An 18,625-nucleotide genomic window follows, 5' to 3' on the forward strand; every position below is an offset into this window, starting at 1 on the left:
GATCTGTCTGAAAGGGGGATTGGCCCAGGGTCACGGACCTGCCCTCGGTTGGGGCCTTTGCCATCAAGAGAGCAGCTCTGCTCAGGCACACCTGGGATTTCCAGCCCTTGGGTCTGGTTCCCTGACTAGAGCAATTTCCCAGCTAATTTCCCAGCCATGAAGAAGACTCTTATCAGCCCTCACGGTGAGGCAGTTTGGACTGCAGGGGGGCGCCCCACACCCCTGGGACACCCAGCCTCCACCTCCCACCTCTAGAGGAAGTCCCAAGGACACCTGGCCTGGTTTGAGGGGCAGCCAGCAAGGCCTTCCTGCTTCAAGCTGAAGCCTCCAGTACTACCCAGGGTGAGCTTGGGCAATTCATTTCTCTTCTCTGAGCTCATTTCTTCATCTGCAAAACAAGGCATGGGGTTGGAGGAGGCCTCTGGCTCCAGGGCTCCAAAAGCGAACATGAGGCCTCTGCCCCATCCCAGTCCCCGGGGCCTTGCGTTCCTGCCCTGAGCTGGGGTTGAAGACACGGATACAGAGGGGCTCTACCCCAAGATCAATAGTGGCCTCTGGTTTTTGTTTTTGTTTTTGTTTTTTTGTCCTCAGCATTATTGGGACTCACCTGGCTAGGGCCTCTACCTATGAAAGAAATCCATTATCATCCCCATTTCACAGATAAGGACACAAGCTCAGACAGGTGAGGCAAATTACCCAAGCCCTCACAGGCAGCTAGTGGCAAAGCCAAGGATATTAACCAAGGCCGTCTGCTGTTAGGCTTACCCGGATGCATCTGAGGGAGCCCAATGGCAATGTGTAACTGATGTGGCCCTTGACTCTTCTAGGCACTTGCCTCCCTCTGCTTGTTTCAGGGAGGTGGAGGCCTGGCTAGGACAGGACAGGGCAGGTGATGGGAGAGGAGAGGTAAGCTATAGAGATGCCAGCCCAATGCTAAGGTCGATTGGGGACAGGCCAGGCTTGGACTCGGACAGGTGGATGGAAGGTGGTCTACAAGGACAGAGGTGGGGGTCCTGTCACAGGCTCTGGAAGTATCAGGTAGCTGGACCAGAAATGTCCTACGTCCTCTTCTGCTCTCCTGGCCGCAAACCTCCCAGGGACTGAGCTCCCCACCTGGGGGCACAGGTAGAGTGAGAAGGATGTTTGGATACGGGGATGGATCCCCGGTTTGGGGAGGGCTTCAGCCTGAGGCCACTCCACCCAAGCCCTTGGCCCTGTTCTGTTCTGTTCTGTTCTGCCAGGTTCGTTGGGGGTTGACAGCTTTATCTTTGCCTTGTGACGAGTGGCCTGTGGTTTTCCTGCCAACAGCTTCTGTTTCCGGAGGCTCAGCAGGGCTGAGGCGGAGCCAGGAGGGGCAGTGGGGCTGGGCCTGGGTGGCCCCACTAGCCCCGCCCCCATCCATCTTTGGGAATTTATTTGTCCACAGACAGGGCTGGCCCACAGTCCATTGCCTGCCAGGGGCCAAGAGCTGCTCTGACCACCCAAGGATTCTCCTTCTCAATCCAAATGCCTCCAACTAACCCCTGACTCCTGACCTCTGGCCCCAAGCTGCCTTGCCCTACCCTTCCTAAGGGACCAGGAAACCCCTAGAAGCTCCACTGTAGACGTGGGCGTTGACGCTGGTCTTACCTCAAGAGCAAAGGCTGTGCAAGGCGCTCAGTTCTCAGCCCCTAGCCTGGCCCACCATGGCACAGAGGCTCCAGGATGAGCTGTCTGCTTTCTTCTTTGAGTATGACACTCCCCGAATGGTGCTTGTGCGCAACAAGAAGGTGGGCGTCGTCTTCCGCCTGATCCAGTTCGTGGTTCTGGTCTACGTCATCGGGTGAGTCTGGGCCCCCTAACTGCCACCCTCTTGCACCAGCTCCCGACCTGGGCCTTTTCTCCAGGCTCGGGGATGCCCCCCAGGATCCCAACGAGCCCCTCTTTCTCTCCATCGGTTGTCATCCTCCGTGACAAACTGTAGTGCTATTCAGAAAGAATGGAAGCCTGATAACTCACTGTCAAGATGGGGACACTAAGGTAGAGAAGGGAAGCCTTGCTCTGGGTCATATGGTGAACAAGAAGCAAAGCCGTTGGGTTCTAAGGAACTGACTCACTGTTAACAGTCTCTCAAGTGGTGAGTGGCGCTGGAGGCCAGGGCCCCAGCAAGCCACATCCAAGTCTTACTTCTGACCTCCCAGCCAAGCTGGCCACTACTAAGAGATGGAGGCCGCACCCCATTTTATAGGCCAAAGAGGGAAAGGCCCTGCTTCCACCTGCCCCGCCTAAATTAGAGGCATCCTGCAATATTTGAGACCCCCAGAGCAAAGAAACTTCCAAATTCAGAACACCTGACACCTAAACGGTGGCATGTCAGGCAGAGGTTGGAGGTCAGTTCAGGTTGCAGGGATGACTCCTCCTTTATGGGCATCTTGAGACCTGTCCCGCTGAGGCAGAAGTAAGGTGGGAGTCCCCTGCAGTCTGGCTGTCCTGGGAACCGTGCAAAGGCCATCTTCTTAAGATCAGCCTTGCTGTCCCAGAAGCCAAGACAGGCCTGGCAGGGGCTTACCCATGTGTGTGCTTGTGTGAGCACATGTTTGTGTGTGTGTGTGTGTGTGTGTGTGTGTGTGTGTGTGATGTATGTATCTGTGTTGTACCTAGAGCTCTGTGTGGATGCACGTGTTCACGTGTTCTCCTGTGTCTGGGCATGTGCCTACTGGGTGTGTCCCTGGGGCTGGGTATCCACATGTGCATGTCCTGTGGCTGAAGTGGCTAGTTACCTTACGTGTTCGTCCCTGCATGTGTGTGGAGGTGGGGAGATCACCATGTCCACTCACAGTGATGCTGCAAAGGGTTCTTGAAGGCCCCAGGGCCACTGAAAGCGTTTCAGCTCCTGCTGAGGGTTGAGGGATGCCCGGCAGAATCATTTTGCTCTGTGATTCTGAGGGCCCTGCCCCTCTGCTCTCCATATCCCCATTTTTGTTGTGGGACCAAAGCAGGACTGCTGACTGGAGCCCAGGGCAGGCTGACCAGGAGGCCAAACCGTGACCATATCTCTCTGGTCCCTCCAGGGCCTCTGTTATCCAAAACAGCCTTCCCTCTACCCCATCTGGTCCCCAAGGTCTCAGAGCTGGTCAGGTGGAGTCAGAGCCAGGACCTAGGCCTCTGATACCTTCAGCCTCTGCCTCCCCGCTAATCACAGACCAGTTTGACATCTGCAATGTCATGTGAGCTCCTCCAGAAAGGAGCAGTGGGTCCCAGCTAGAACTGAGACCTCCTGCCCCCAAGACTTAATGCTGCCTTCTCCTTTCCCACCTCACACGGGCTCTGAGAACTTTGCACTGAGGCACTGATGCTATGATGCCAGGCACAGGACAGGCTTAAAAGTTCATCCTTAGCTGCACTCCTGATCCTCCAGGGAAAAGAGAGGTTGCCCACCCAGGCCCAGCCCATCCTTCACCCAAAGAGATGGGAGGCGGTTGTCCTCACTGTGACCCCCGTGGCTCCCTATTTCTGCTTTCAGGTCAGCACTGGGACCAGCGCCAGGACCCTCTTGTGTGTTGGTCACAGCCTGTCAGAGGGAAAGGGACAGTCCTCCCCTCCCACCACCCCACCCCTAGCTGCACCATATGCCCCAAGCCACCATTCAGTCCTGAACACATACTTCCAGTAACAGGGACCTGCCTACTTCCCTCCTTCCTTTCCTCCCTCCCAAGGACAGTCTACTCAGTTTCCAAATGGATGTGGCCTCCTCAGTGTTGGTGATGCTTAGAGACAATGAGTGATTTAGTGTGGATCTCACAACTAGAAAGAGGCTGAACCAGCTCTGAATCCAGCTGCAAGTTTCCAAAGTTGGCCTTGAGATCCTGGAAAGGAAACATCCTCAGAGAGGGGTACCGACTTGCCCAAGCGTATAGCAGAGAGAGGAAGGCAGGGTGTCCTACGATACCCACCCCCCCACAACCCCACCCACAAGCCCAGACGTCCGACTACTGCTGTCTCTGGCACCCTCATCTGGCCAATGCCCACTGCTTTGCTAACCACTCAGCTGGAGATGGAAACCAGCCTGGACTTGGTCTTACTATCTCAGGTTTCAAGTTCCCAGCTGTTCCACAAAACAAGGGCGGGGAGATCCCCTCTAAAGATATTGTACACAGGCACATTCCTGAGGAGGAATGGCCTTTCTTTACTTACCACCCCCCCCTTCCCAAGGCCGCTGTCTGTCTGGTCCTGTGGTTGCTGCAGGGTACAAAAGGGAGCATGGGAGAAGAGCCAGACTTCTGCATCCCAGAGACAAGGGCACAAACAAGATGGGGGATGGACGGACAGAGAGACAGAACTGGACAGAGGGACAGACATTGGAGCACAACCATTCTGATGAAGAGAGAAGTCCTGAGACTTAGAGATGGAGAATTACTGAGATGGAGGCAGAGAGGCTGAGATGCTGAGAACCCGAACAGACTCTGAGGAGGGAAACTGAGGCTGTGTTCTCTATCAGTCACACTCTTCTGGGAAATCCATGGCAAGTGGAGCGAGCAAGTGGGCCTGAGGCCCCAGTGGGCTGAGCTAAGCTGTTACTCTTCTTGGCTCAAATTAAAATGGTTAATTTGTGGGGCGCCTGGGTGACTTAGTTGGTTAAGCATCCAACTCTTGATTTTGACTCAGGTCAGGATCTTGCAGTCTGAGATCAAGCCCCGAGTTGGTCTCTGCACTGAGTGTGGAGCCTACTTGGGATTCTCTCTCTCCCTGTCTCTCTGCCCCTCCCCTGCTGTGCTCCCTTTCTCTCACACACACAGTGTGTGATAAAAATAAAAATATTTTTAAATGGTTAATTTGCAGTTAGAACTATCTCCCGGGTGGTGATGGGCTCTCTGGAACTCAGCATATAGGCTGTGGGCTGTCATCCAAACCTATCAGGCCCATACAAGGAGCGTACTGGGATATGTCCCTGCCTGGAGGGCTCTGGTTTGGAGAAGAGAGAGGTCTGGCTGCAGCTCACAGGAGAGTCCCAGTGGGATTTGTGAATGCTGCTTGGTAAGAGGAGTGTGGGAAGGCTTCCTGAAAGAGGCAGCACAGTGGTGGAACCGCCTTGAGCAAAAAAGCCTAGGGGCTATAGTCCAGGAAAGCCTGTTCTTGGCTTTCCTAACCCCCTGTGCACCTCCACACAGAGTGCTTGAGAATTTCACATGCTTCTAAGATTTTCATATGAATCCTGGAACACACCAATCAGGGATTAGGATTGATACAAATTATTGCTGGGAAAAATGCATTCAGGGACATTTCTACAGCATCTTCTCTGTGCCTATTTCTGTGTTGGGCTCCATGAGAAAAAGGTGGGCTACAGGGTAGGCAAAGGAAAAATGAGGAGTGAAGAATGAGTTGGCCAGGACTTCTTTGGTTCCTAGTGAAGAGTGGGGCTATTGAGTGGTTTATATAACTGAAAAAAAAAAATCAAAGCAGGCTTTGGGCCTGGCTGGATCCTCCATGATGAGAGCACAGGAAGAGAAAGTTCCACAGGGAAATGGTGGGGAGTTCAGGTTGGTCCCACTTAGGTTCTCCAAAGAAGCCAGGATCTTCTCCCCTTCCCCACTCTGCCATCCTCTGGGCTTCATTCTTAGGCAGTCTCTCTGTCCTCATGGTGGCAAAATGTCCCCCAGCAACTCCAGGCCGATGTCCCACCAGCTTAGCCATCCCTGGGGCATAAGACTGTATCATTTTCCAGAGTTCCAGCAAAAGTCCCAGATCCAACTCTTACTGGCAGGGGTTAGGTCAAGGGCCTACCACAAAACCAATTGTTATGGTCAAGGAAATGAGATACTCTGATTAGTAGAGTCTGGTTGTGTGACTACACGGTCCAGGCACTCATGCTGGAAAGCAAGGTATGGTCAAAGGTCCTGGGGCAGGAAAGGAACAGCAAAAGAGTCACTACGATTAGGCTGTGGATAATGAGAGAACTGAAGGGAAAGGAAGTGGAGGGTGAGAACAGCCACTGATCCAGGCCTCTGAACGCCAGGCTGAGGAACATGGGGAGCCATAGAGGGTAGTGGGGAGCCATAGAAGGATGTCTATCAGGGGAAGGCCCAGGGCAGGCAGGTGTTGGGGTGGGGGTGGAGGCCAAAAGTGGGCAGCTGTGAAGAGGCAGCAGTGATAAGAGGAGAGGATTACACCATGCCCAGGCAGAAGCAGTGACAAGAAAGACAGAAGTGGTCACCCTAGTGGGCCCCACACCAGGGAGGTATGTGTGGAGGGAGCACCCACTGCTTAGTTTCGGCACATCATCGCTGCAGGGGGACATGGGCCCAGATCAGCCAGAGTTTTTGACTTCTCAAGAGCAGGGGGAGATTGGAATTTATGGGCAAAAGGAACCTCTTGGTGTTTAGAAGTTGGTGACTCATTAAAACTGTTTAAAAACACAAATTGTCAGCCTGACTTATCTGCAGACTGCAGGTTGATTAACCTCTGAACACTCAGCATGGGTCCCAGCTGTGAATTCAGTCCTTCTCATGCCTGGAGTCTGGTCTTAGCCCTCCCCAAGGCTTCTGTGCCCCATAGCATGTGCCTGGGCTGGTCAACTGCTGCCTACAGTCCATGGGTACACCTTGTGTCCCACCAGCCACAACCTACCCTCCCATCCCATGCCCAAGTTCCCTTGGCATCTGCCCCAAAGAATGTGGGGATAATGGAGAACGAGGGTGTGAGGATGATACCTGGGCTTTGAGGGGGATACAGTAGGTATGGTGCCGTCCTCCAAGATGAAGGCACCAGAGGGGCAAGTTCTGTGGGGACATGAGGCATTCAGGTTGGTCCCACTGAATTTTTGTTTTGAGATAGAAGTCAAATGCCATAACATTCACCCTTTAAAAATATACAACTCCGTGGTTTTAGTATAATCACACAGTTGTACAACCACCACTATCTAGGTCCACAAAATATTCACGAGTCCAAAAAAGAAAGCCTACACTTCTTAGCAATCACCCTCCATTCTTTCTCTCTCTACAGCCTATTTTGCCTGCTCTGGACATTTCATATAAATAAAATCATATAATATGCGGCCTTTCCCGTCTGGCTTCTTTCCCTTAACACAATATTTATTAGGTTCATCCATGTTGGTTGTAACATGTATCAGTAGTTCATTCCTTTTTCTGGCTGAATAATATTCCACTGTATGGACATACCACATTTGGTTTGTTCATTCATCAGTGTATGGTCATGTGGGTTGTTTCCGCTTTTGCCTCTTATGAATAATGTTGCTGTGAACACTTGTATACAAGTGTTCATACAGACATATTTTCAGTTCTGTTGGGCACATACGTAGGGGTGGAATTGCTGAGTCAATGGTAATTCCATGTTTAACTTTTTGAGGAACTGCCAGCCTGTTTTGCAAAGGGTTGAGTTTGAGTTTGAGGTGCCTGTGTGATATCTGGGGTGAGGGACCAAGAAACAGGGAAGGAATGTGTGTCACAAAGCAGTGGGCCATGTAGACATGTATGTAAGTTCCTTGAGTGCAGAATTTTGGTTTGTTTTGTTCACTTCTGTATTTTTAGTGCCTAGAACAGTGAGTAAATAACAAATAAGTAAGTATTTGTTGAATCACTAAATGAATGTGTGGAATTAGATCTCTCAGGAGAGGTGCAGAAGTAGGGATAAAAATCTGGGGACACGATGTATCTGTGACAGCTCGCACGAGGTTCTGTCTGGGCTAAGGATGGCAGCCAGGACCATGGGGGCAGGTGGACATTTAGAGAGAAATCACTGACTCGAGACAGTGAAAATAAGAGAATTATTTATTACATGCCTACTGCAGGGTCATTTCCTTAAAGAGAACTCATGGGAACATCCCCTAGTCACCTAGACTTGTTTTCTTCCCGGGGCCCAGTTGAGTGCACGGTAGGGCCTTGCTCATATTTGTTGAATGAACAGCATTTTTGAGGTAGGTGCCATCAACTCTGTTTTACTGAGAAAGCCAGGACTCAGAGAGGTTTTGTCCTTAGCCTGGTGAGGCTAAAGTCACACAGCTGCCAAGCGGCAGTGCCGATACCCTAATCTTGGCTTCTATTCCCTGGGGGTGGGGTGGGGGTGGGGGGGCACTTGGCCAGTCCCTCTCGGCCAGTCCACTATGTGCTGTCTTCCATGAGGGGCTGTCGGAGAAAAGACTCAGGACAGGGTATTGCTGAGGATGAGGTGGAAAGAATGAGAAAGATAATGTCTGGAAAAGGAGGGACTTCAGAAGATGCTTGTGTCTTTGGCATCAGACCCCCTTGATGGTGACAGCTAGGCCAGGTCAAGGTAAGCATGGGGGCGGGGGGCTGATGCCACGGTTAATCCATTATTATCAGAATTGTCAGATTGACTTTACCATTTTACCCCCATGATTGACAGTCCACGGGGGCGGGCATAGCCGAGAGTGACTGTATCAGCCCCTGCACACAGCCGTGGTGTGGCTCCACTCTCCCGCCTCCTAGCAGACATGCTGATGCTGGGCTGTTCAGTGGAGAGGGGCAGAGACCTGGGCCGGGACCTCAAGCCCGGGGTCTGCCCCTGACTCGGGAAGGACACTCCCTCAGACCTCCGTTTCCCCATCTATACTGTAAGGAGTTGGTATTGGACCCAGAGAGAAATTCTATTGAGATGTTGGATGGGGGCGGCAGAGAGGGAGGCCTGTGACCCTCTTATGGGGGATCAGGACATGGAGCAGCTCCCCATCACCCCCAACAGCTCCTCTGAGCTTGGGCATGAATCCAGAATCGTCCCTGGAGGAAAGAGGTTAAGGAGGGTGGCAGTAGGTGATGTCCCCAACTCTCCCTGATGAGGCTGGAAGCACTGAGGACTCGAGGCCTTCGTCATGCCTCACCTGTTTCCATCTGGGACCTGCAGGGGGCAGCAGTGACCATGCTTAGGCTTGGGGGCACCTCCAGAGCCAGGCTGGGGGAGGGACTTAGAGAAGATGAAGAATGGACTATAGGAGAGGAGAGGGAGGGACGGGTGGGATGACTTCTGGGCCCTGGGGCAGGAAGACAGCCCCCAAAAAGCTAGCACTGACTCTGGGACTAAGATGCCCAGAGAATTGCTACCAGGCCCGAGCTCTGGGACGCAGGAGAGAGGCTTTGAGCTCTGCTTGGACAGGTGGGCTGAGGGTAGGGTGAGGGATGAAGGGAATATAAACATACCTGCCTACAGTCAGACACAGCCACAGGAGTGCTTACAGATTTCCCCCTGGAGATACATAGCTACACACTCTGACAGGCACCACACATGGACAAACACACACACACACAGTTACCCTGAATCTCCATGCAGTCTCTCCTGAAGGAAATGGGGCATACCCAGGATCCTCGGTTGTTAAGTAACAGAAACCAAACCCAAATTGGCTTAAATAAAGAAAGGGAATTTATTAGCTAATGTAACAGAAAAGTCCAGAAGTAAATTTTTGTAACATGCCTCAGGCATGGCTAGATCCAGGAGCTCAACCATTATCAGGAGGCTGCCCTCTCCATCTCCTGGCCTGACTTTCCTCTAAGTTGGCTTCATTCTCAGGTTTACTCTCTCTGTGAGGTAGCAAAATGCCTAACCTTAGTTTTGGTCTTATAGCTACATTGTTTTGCTATCCTGCAGAAAGGATGTCTCTTTCCCAGTAATTCCCAGAAAAACCCTGGCCTCATTGCCGAAACTCCCCAGGTTGTGTGTCCATCTTTAGACCCATCACTGTTGCTAGGGCGATGGAACATTGATTGGCAAGCCTTGGTCGTGTGCCCCACCCTCCAGCCCCCAAGGTTAGGACGGAGGTAAATTTCACTGAACCTCCCAGATAGAAAGTGAAGAACCTAAAGCAACAGGGGTTCTTCATGCTGGAAGGGAAGGCCAGAATGTCCCAAGACAGCTGGGAGGCCTCCAGCCTGAGTCACTCCCACAAAGGCCTCAAATGGAGCCAGATAACACAAGCTCTTCAGAGGGCCACTTGCCCCCCTCTGTTTCTCTTCCAGTCCCCCTTGCCAGGGGCTCCCAGCATGGCTGAGATAATCATAGCTAATGTCTCTACAGCACTTACCGCACCTGCCAGTCCCCACTCTAAGTGATCTATGTGCATTAAGTCACAACAAGTACTCTTGGTACTATTATTATTATTCCCATTTTACAGATGAGGAAACTGAGGCATAGAGGGATTGAAGAGTTTATCCCAAATCACACAGCCATGGGTAGTGTGGCTGGGGTTCCAATGCAGGCTCTTGGGCACCAAATACCAGGTTCTCAGCCATCATGCTCTGCTAGGTCTCAGTGGGAGAATCTTAGGAAGGAAGGAGAACTCTGGCATAAGGATTATGGTCTCAGAAGCTTGGCCTCCAGGCCCCAGAAAATCCTGCTTCTTGGAAAAGGATCTGAGAGAGTCCTTCAGCGGTTCTCCTCCCTGGGAATTAGTATTTTCCCGGGGAAAAGCAGGGTGGAACTTCAGGTACAGGCCAGCTCAGGGAGGCAGGTGAGGCTCTCCTGCCCCCAGCCCAAGATGTAGCTTTAGGAGCAAAGAGTGGCTCAGAGATGCTTCTGGAGACAGGAGGGCAAAGGATTTGACATGTCTAGCCGGTGCCAGCAAGGGCAGCAGCCCGTGTAACCTCATGCCATCTTTGAATGGTTCTGCACAGCTCTGGTCGTTTTAACCCCCAAAACACTCCACAGGTGGGTGTTTGTCTACGAGAAAGGCTACCAGACCTCAAGTGGCCTCATCAGCAGCGTGTCTGTGAAACTCAAGGGTCTGGCCGTGACACAGCTCCCAGGCCTGGGCCCCCAAGTCTGGGATGTAGCTGACTACGTCTTCCCAGCCCAGGTGAGCTGGCTCAGGGATACACCTTCCACCCACAGGACCTGGCTCAGGGCAGGATTGGACTCTGTCCAATAACAGATGGGACCAGTCCAGCTCCTATCTCCCTCTGGGCCTCAGCTTCCCTAACCAGCAAAAACAGGTTGTTATATCATCCCACTCTGCCATCATCTGTTATGGAGGCTGCTGGGTATCATGTGGATTCTGAGGGCTTGTTGGGGCCGTGCTTGGGTTCTGGGGGGGTGCTGTTCTCCCAACTCAGAGCCCGGGTCTCCCCTCCCCTGCCCCTCACTTCCAGGGGGACAGCTCCTTTGTGATCATGACGAATTTCATTGCAACCCCCCGGCAGGTTCAAGGCTACTGTGCAGAGGTGAGGACTGCTACCCATCCCCTCTCCCCGCTTCCTGGACCCAGGGAAAAATAACATGGAAGAGAAGGTCCCCTGGGGGTTGAAGATAGGATTCCCAAGGAGACTGCAGTGGTGAAATTTTAGGCATAGACGCACACGAAGTAACAATCCGAGATTTCCCTCCCAGCTGTGTGTCAAGCAAGATGCTGAGCCTCAGTGCTCACCCAATCCCCAAACCCTAACGTCCCTGTTCCCTGCCAGCTGACACTGGTAATAGGGCAGCTGGACATGAGCCCAGAAGGGTCCTGGGAGGGGTCTGGGGGGAGGAGGAAGCTGTAAGCAAAGTTCACCCCAAGGTGCTCCAAGATTGCCCCACGACTTCCCTAGGGCCCTGGGGGTGAGAGGAGAGTTTCTTAGAACCCTACCCAAGGGGCCTAGGACCAGCAACTCTCCCTTCCCTTAGCACCCGGAAGGGGGCATATGCACAAATGACACTGGCTGCACCCCAGGGAAGGCAGAAAGGAAGGCCCAAGGTAAGCTCAGCCTCCTCCTGTCCCCCTGCACAGCCCTGAGGCTCCAAGCTTCCTCCACCAGCAGATCCTTCCTGCTCTCTCCCTTGCTGCCATCCTAGCCTTGGCCTACCCTGTCCCAGACCCAGACACATTTCTGTCCTCAGGTTTCTGCTCTCGGGTGTCCCATCACTGGGGGCTCTTGTGGATGAGGGGCCTCCTCTGTATCCCCAGCTTGGGATGAGCACCCACGGGTTCCTCCCTTGCTCCAGGTATCCGCACAGGCAAGTGTGTGGCCTTCAACGACACTGTGCAGACATGTGAGATCTTTGGCTGGTGTCCCGTGGAGGTGGACGACAACGTCCCACGGTAATGCCTTATCCATCCAGGGAGCTAGAAACAGGTTCCCTAACCCAGACAGAGGGGCATCCGGATCCAGTTCTGGAAATGATCTGTCCTGCCTTCTTCCAACCCCACCCTTACCCCATCTGTATGGCCCAAGCCAATGATCCCCCTGGCCCCTGGTCATTACAGCACACCCATCCCCCACAAAGCCAAGGCCACAGGAAGATCCCATAGGTTATCACACCCCCACACCCGTGACAAACTCTGGTGGGCGCACGGGGGACTCCTGGGGAGGGGGCAGTGAGTGAGTGCAGTCTCCTCCAGCCCTGCCCTTCTCCAAGAAGCCGAGAACTTCACTCTCTTCATCAAGAACAGCATCAGCTTTCCACGCTTCAAGGTCAACAGGTTTGTGGGAAAAGGGGGCAGAAATACAGGAGCCCCTCGAAGCTGTTCCAGCTGGCCTTGACTGTCTCTGTCACCTTCTACTCTTGCTGATTTCACTCTGGAGACAGAAGCCTGAGCTGGGCCCCTCGGGTGGGCTGCTTTTAGTCTCCAAGGGCGGGGTTTAGTGGAATTTGTGACGGATCCCCAGAGCTTTGGGGCATGGTGGGCAACCTCCCAGCTGGCATTCTGCGGCCACTGATGCTCTCCACTCCCATTATAGGCGCAACCTGGTGGAAGAGGTGGATGCGGCCTACATGAGGACCTGCCTCTATCACAAGGCCTTGCACCCACTGTGCCCCGTCTTCAAGCTTGGCTATGTGGTACAAGAGTCAGGACAGAATTTTAGCACCCTGGCTGAAAAGGTATGGTGCCAGGCGAGTGAGGAAGGCTGGGTCCTGGGATCATCAGGTCAATGAAGGCTTTTAAGTCCCAGGTGATGCCCCCCTCCAGCCTCTCTGGTGAGGGCTGAGTATATATATGCATCTATTCCCTAATATTGGGCACTCCTGAGGGTCAGGCCTGAGTCCTCAGCCAGCCTGGCACGGACCTGACACGGAGGAGGCACCCAGAATGATTGGATGTGGGCAGATCTTATCACCTGGATGTTTGCTGAGGTCACCACTGTTTTTTAAATATTAGATAAAAGCAGCTTGAATTCCATGACCCATGGCCCTGAGAAATCCTGCACCCTGCCCAGGATTCCTGGGAATTCCAGAAGCTGGAATTTGCACAGTCACCTGGGGCTCCGAGAGAAGCAGTACCTTATAAGGAGCGCAGACCTATCTGACTGGGTTCAAATCCTGTCTCTGCCCCTAACGAGCAATGTGACCTCAGACTAGTCTTTTACCTTGAGTGTGACTGAGCTTTTGCACCTACACAGTGGGTACAATAACAGTACCAGGCTCAGGGGGGTTGTCTTGAGGATCAAGTGAGCTCACGCGTGGGACAGCACTTCAGTGCTGCCTGGCATGTGGCAAACCGTCCCCCCCCCCCCCCGTACATGTTCCCACGTGATCATTATCATCCTTCTCCTGCAGGTGCCCATTTAGGGCAGGAAATCAGCTTCTTTTCTGTGATATCACACATACACACACAACACGTCTAGCACAGGGGCCAGCAAACTTTTTCTTTAAAGGGCCAGAGAGTAAGTATTTTCAGCGTCGCAGGCTGTATGGACTGTGTTGCAATCACTCAAGTCAGCTGCTGTAGGGCAAAAGCAACCACGGACGATACGCAGACAGACTCGGCCCTCTGGCCTCAGCTTGCCAAACCCTGGAGGGGGTTACACTGTAGCAACACATGCCACCCGAAAGCTGAATGTCGGACCTCCCTGTCCCTAAAATCTCCCCGTCACCTGCCCTTCTTACCCCTCCCCATCATCTACAGATGCCTGCGTACCTGCCTTCCCAGCACTCCTGTTGCTCAGCCTAACCCCGCGTGTCCCTGATTCTTGCCTTGCCCAGAGGAGCTTTACTTGTTCAAGTTTTCTCTTCCTAGCCCAGGTCTTGACAGACTCACTGTTCAACACGGTTGCCTTCCATGCTGTGACTTTCACTAGGAACTCAGGAGTCAGTGACAAATGAGACAGCCAGCCCCACCTTCATGGAGCATACAGTCTTAGAGGAGATGGGCTAATAATCACACGAAATAAATATATGACTTCAAAGTGGCAAATGTTCCAGGAGAAAACACAGAGGGAATAACAGGCACACATTTGAGACTGGAAGGTGTGGTTAGGGAAGACCCCTCAGAGAAGGTGACCACACGATAAGAAAGAGCCAGGCTTTTGGAACTAAGGGAACTTTACGTGCAAAGGCCCTGAGGTAGAAAGAACTTGGTGTGTTCTAGAAACCATCGGAAAGTTGAAGCGTGATGGATGGGAGGTGGGGCCAGCGAAACTGACAGGACCTTCACCCTGAAGCAGCTTCTCGAAGTCTCTTCCCGAACAAACAAAAAATGCTCCCCCCACCCCCCGCCCCACTCCAGAGATGGCTGGCATCGGCATAAGACAGGAGTTTCTTGATCCCAAAATCCTGGATCTTAAACACCCGTGTCCCTGCAGGGCGGCGTGGTAGGCATCACCATTGACTGGAACTGTGACCTGGACTGGCGGATACAGCACTGCAAGCCCATCTACGAGTTCCACGGACTGTATGAGGAGAAAAACCTGTCTCCAGGCTTCAATTTCAGGTGCCCGTCCCCCTGAACAGGTGCACCCAATTTCAGGTGCAGGACCCCACCGGTGCACCCTTCCTTGGGGTCCCAGAACCCCTTGAGGCCAAGCAAGTGTGCCCAGGAAGGAAGCAGAGGAAGCCGGGCAGCTCCCATTCTCCTGGGACTGGCCAAGCAGGGAGCCCGCAGGGAACAGGACCTTGGCAGCCTGAGCTCCGCCCTTTGAGGCCCGCCTGGCCAGGGCTGGCAGGGGAAATTGCCGACCTCAGGAGTTAGGGTGAAGGTTGAACACAGCATTCCTGGAATGAATGTTGGGGGGCATGGGACTGTCCTCACAAACCTCTGAGGGCTCCTGCTGAGCTCTGAGAACACTGGACCTGAAACTGTTCTCCATCACTCATTTCTGCAACCTCACCCTTTCCCCAAGGTTCGCCAGGCACTTCGTGGAAAACGGGACCAACCACCGGCACCTCTTCAAGGTGTTTGGGATTCGCTTTGACATTCTTGTGGATGGCAAGGTGAGTGTCCGGTGCGAGGGACAGCCAGAGACACAATCTCAGTTCCCGTGAGTGCTTGTTGGGTGTCCACGGTTATGGACAACGGGAAGTTGACTGGGCTTCATTCAGTATTTTTACTTCTAATAACAGATGGACCCGGATACCTGCTGAGGGCAGGTCTTTCCAGTCTGTGACCTCACCTCCTCCACTACCTCCCTGTATCCAGGGAGGCAGAGCCAAGGTCAAAACCCAGTGCTTCTAATCAGCAGCTGGGTCCCCATGTAGAGCTAGAGCTGTGGGGAGCAGTCTGTGGGGCCAGCTGATGGCGGGGGTGGGGGCAGATGGGGAGCCCCTTGCCCCAGGTCTGGCCTTAGGGTTTCTGAGAAAGGCCGCGTCTACCTGGCTCCTTCTGACTGTTAATTCTTCTCTCCCTGGGCCCCGCCACCAGGCTGGGAAGTTTGACATCATCCCCACAATGACGACCATCGGCTCTGGGATTGGCATCTTTGGAGTGGTAAGTGTTAGAATCACGGGGCCACTGTGCCAGGGGTTAGTCCCTCCTCCACATCTCGGTGGCAGCCAAGTCTCTCACCCCTACTGTGCCTATCCCACTGCCTCAGACCCACAGTATGTCTGCAGAAACTGAGGCCCAGAGCTGGGGCAGGACAGAGGTGGGCTGGGGTGATCTTGATGCCCTGAGGGAACAACAGAACATCATCCCCGCCCCCCCTTCACAACCTAAGGTGTGGATAGGGCAGGACTGAGCCAGGCCCCCACAGCCAGTAGGGACTGACGTGGGCTGTGGAGGGCTCGGTCCTCGCCACCGTGTTATATCCACCGTCTCGCTGCCCTCAGGCCACGGTTCTCTGTGACCTGCTGCTGCTCCACATCCTGCCCAAGAGGCACTACTACAAGCAGAAGAAGTTCAAGTATGCGGAGGACATGGGGCCGGGGGCGGTAAGAGAATCCCTGAGTTGGGCCTTTCTGAGGTCTTAGGCCCACGTGTCTGTGTTGGGGGGCCAGCTGCTTCCCTGGGGCTGACTTTTTATCCCCTCCAATGCTTACACAGGGGGAGCATGACCCCGCGGCCACCAGCTCCACCCTGGGCCTGCAGGACAACATGAAGACATCCTGACCCTCGGCCCCTGACTCCTAACCGGACACAGCATGACACTTCAGGCGGGGGCCCTGGTGGGGTCCCAGCCAGGACACAGAGGTCTCCTCAGGAGCTCTCCAACCTCTTAGCCAGGCAGACACTAGGTTGCCTGCGGCTCAGCGTGGACACTGGGAGAGACCTGTGCAATTCTGGGCTCTGGCCCCAACTCCACAACCTCCAAGGGAGCTTCACCCAGCCTCAGCCGCTCCTGGTCTAGAGCAGCTGGGGCTGGGCAAGGCTCCTCTCACACTCCTGTGTCAGAGAAGTGTGCTTTTCTCTCTGGGCCCTCACGCTACCCCACTGCCTCACGTCTCTAGATCCATGCTTTCCCATATGGCAGACACTAGCCATGATGACAATTTAAATTTATATTAACTTAAATTGAATAAAATACAAAATTCATTTCCTAAAACTAGCCACATCACAACTGCTAAATAGACACATGTGTCTAGCGGCTGCCATATTGAACCACATAGAATATTGCAGAAAGTTCCATTGGACAGCTCTGCATAAGCCCCATTTCTTACTGGCCCCAGATTTTCCTAGGGAGCTTATCGACAGTGCAGGCACCTGGGGCCACCTCAGACCTCCTCAACCGGAATCTGTAGGGCTGGCCACAGATCTGTAAGGATGGAAAACTCCAGACCATTTTCAGGATATAAGTTCAAGAACTGCCTCTGATTAGGTATCAGATTCAGCCTGGGCCTGCATGGCCTCACAGATGCAGGTACTGAGCAGGTGTGCGGTGTGTTTATAAGCCACGTGGTGTCTCACATACACACCCCCATACACACACTCATCCACATGCACACCCCCTTCCCATCCACACTCTGTTTTTGAACAGCTAGAGCCCTGCAAACACAACCATCTAAACATACCTATGCCCTCGAGTACAGACACATGGTCCATGCCACAGCACCTCCATGGGGATATGCTTCTCCCCAAGTGTGTCAGGCTCAGACCGTCCCTTCTAGCCATGAATCCTTACTCAGCTACCTCGGGTTGGGGTGGAGACCTGGCCAAATCCTGGGCTTCCTACTCCTGTCCCAGCCTCAGCGCCTAAGGCCTGCCCAGTTCTGTTTGAACACAAGGTCTGGGGAAAGTGAGGGGCGGAGTACAATAAAAGGAATGAGGACAAACCTCTGCCTTCTGTACTTTTCCCCACTTTTCCCTCTCTGAAACTAGGTGTCCCCATCTGTGAAATGTGGGGGGCCGAGTTGAGAGATCACTGCGGTCCTCTGCATCTCTTGGTAGACAGTGGTGAGCCAATATTTACGTCTTCAGTCCAGCAGGGGCAGTACTGGAGGTCGGCTCACCTCTGTCCATGGGCCACTGTACCCGAACATCGGAGCTCTTCCTGGTCCTCCATATGCCACTCCCACAGCTTTGAGAGGCCTAGCACTCGGACAAGCAGATACCCTCAGAAGTGGCCTCATGACAGCAAGGATAAGAATGGGGCTGGCGGGGCGCCTGGGTGGCGCAGTCGGTTAAGCGTCCGACTTCAGCCAGGTCACGATCTCGCGGTCTGTGAGTTCGAGCCCCGCGTCAGGCTCTGGGCTGATGGCTCAGAGCCTGGAGCCTGTTTCCGATTCTGTGTCTCCCTCTCTCTCTGTCCCTCCCCCGTTCATGCTCTGTCTCTCTCTGTCCCAAAAATAAATAAACGTTGAAAAAAAAAAAAAATTAAAAAAAAAAAAAAAAAGAATGGGGCTGGCTGTCCCAGGAGGGAGGTCTGAGAGAATCCCAAAGAGAGGAGGAAGGTCTTGAATGGAGGTAGTGTGGAGGGATTCTCCAGGGGCTCTGCTGTGGCAAGACCTGCACGCTAGACTTATGGCCAGGCAGCATCTCTGGGAACCGCCCCCCCCCCGCCCCCATCACCATGCTCTATCTAGACCCATGCTGTCCAATAGCAATGATGGAAACATTATCTGTGCAGCCCAAAATAGTATTCGCGAACCACATGTGGCCACGGGATACTTAAAACGTGGCTAGTACAACCAAGGAACTTAATTTTTAATTGTATTCACTATTTTTTTAAGTTTACTTATTTATTTTGAGAGAGTGTGCGCGTGAGCATGCAAGCAGGGAGAGGCGCAGAGAGAGAGGGAGAGAGAACATCCCAAGCAGGCTCTGCACTGTCAGCGCAAGCCAGACGTGGGCTTGATCTCACGAACCATAAGGTCATGACCTGAGACGAAATCGGGATTTGGACACTTAACCGACTGAGCGACCCAGGAGCCTCTCATTTTATTCACTTTTAATTACTTTAAATCACCACACGTGGCTAGCGGCAGTAAGAAATGATATTGGATGGCACAGGCTAGCCCCTTCCCTGTCCTTCAGGCCCTTGGCTTTCTACCCTCTTCC

The 18,625-nt window shown here is 53.3% G+C and overlaps 1 protein-coding gene across 2 annotated transcripts; it reads left to right on the forward strand.

Annotated features, from left to right (window-relative positions):
• Nucleotides 1-1,029: 1,029 nt before the first annotated feature.
• On the forward strand, nt 1,030-17,400 carry P2RX1 (purinergic receptor P2X 1). 2 transcript variants are annotated; one of them, XM_045487674.1, is made up of 12 exons: nt 1,167-1,822; nt 10,648-10,795; nt 11,088-11,159; nt 11,602-11,671; nt 11,920-12,016; nt 12,317-12,397; nt 12,657-12,798; nt 14,499-14,626; nt 15,036-15,126; nt 15,554-15,619; nt 15,961-16,062; nt 16,175-17,400. In XM_045487674.1, the coding sequence occupies exons 1-12, from the start codon at nt 1,686-1,688 to the stop codon at nt 16,238-16,240; spliced, it is 1,200 nt and encodes a 399-aa protein (XP_045343630.1). In that variant the 5' UTR covers nt 1,167-1,685; the 3' UTR covers nt 16,241-17,400. The 2 variants fall into 2 exon arrangements, with proteins under 2 accessions (XP_045343631.1, XP_045343630.1); XM_045487675.1 differs by lacking the exon at nt 12,317-12,397 and having other exon boundaries at nt 1,030-1,822.
• The last annotated feature ends 1,225 nt before the right edge of the window (nt 17,401-18,625 follow it).

The sequence above is a fragment of the Leopardus geoffroyi genome, chromosome E1 (genome assembly GCF_018350155.1).
Source record: "Leopardus geoffroyi isolate Oge1 chromosome E1, O.geoffroyi_Oge1_pat1.0, whole genome shotgun sequence".
Lineage (NCBI taxonomy): Eukaryota > Metazoa > Chordata > Mammalia > Carnivora > Felidae > Leopardus > Leopardus geoffroyi.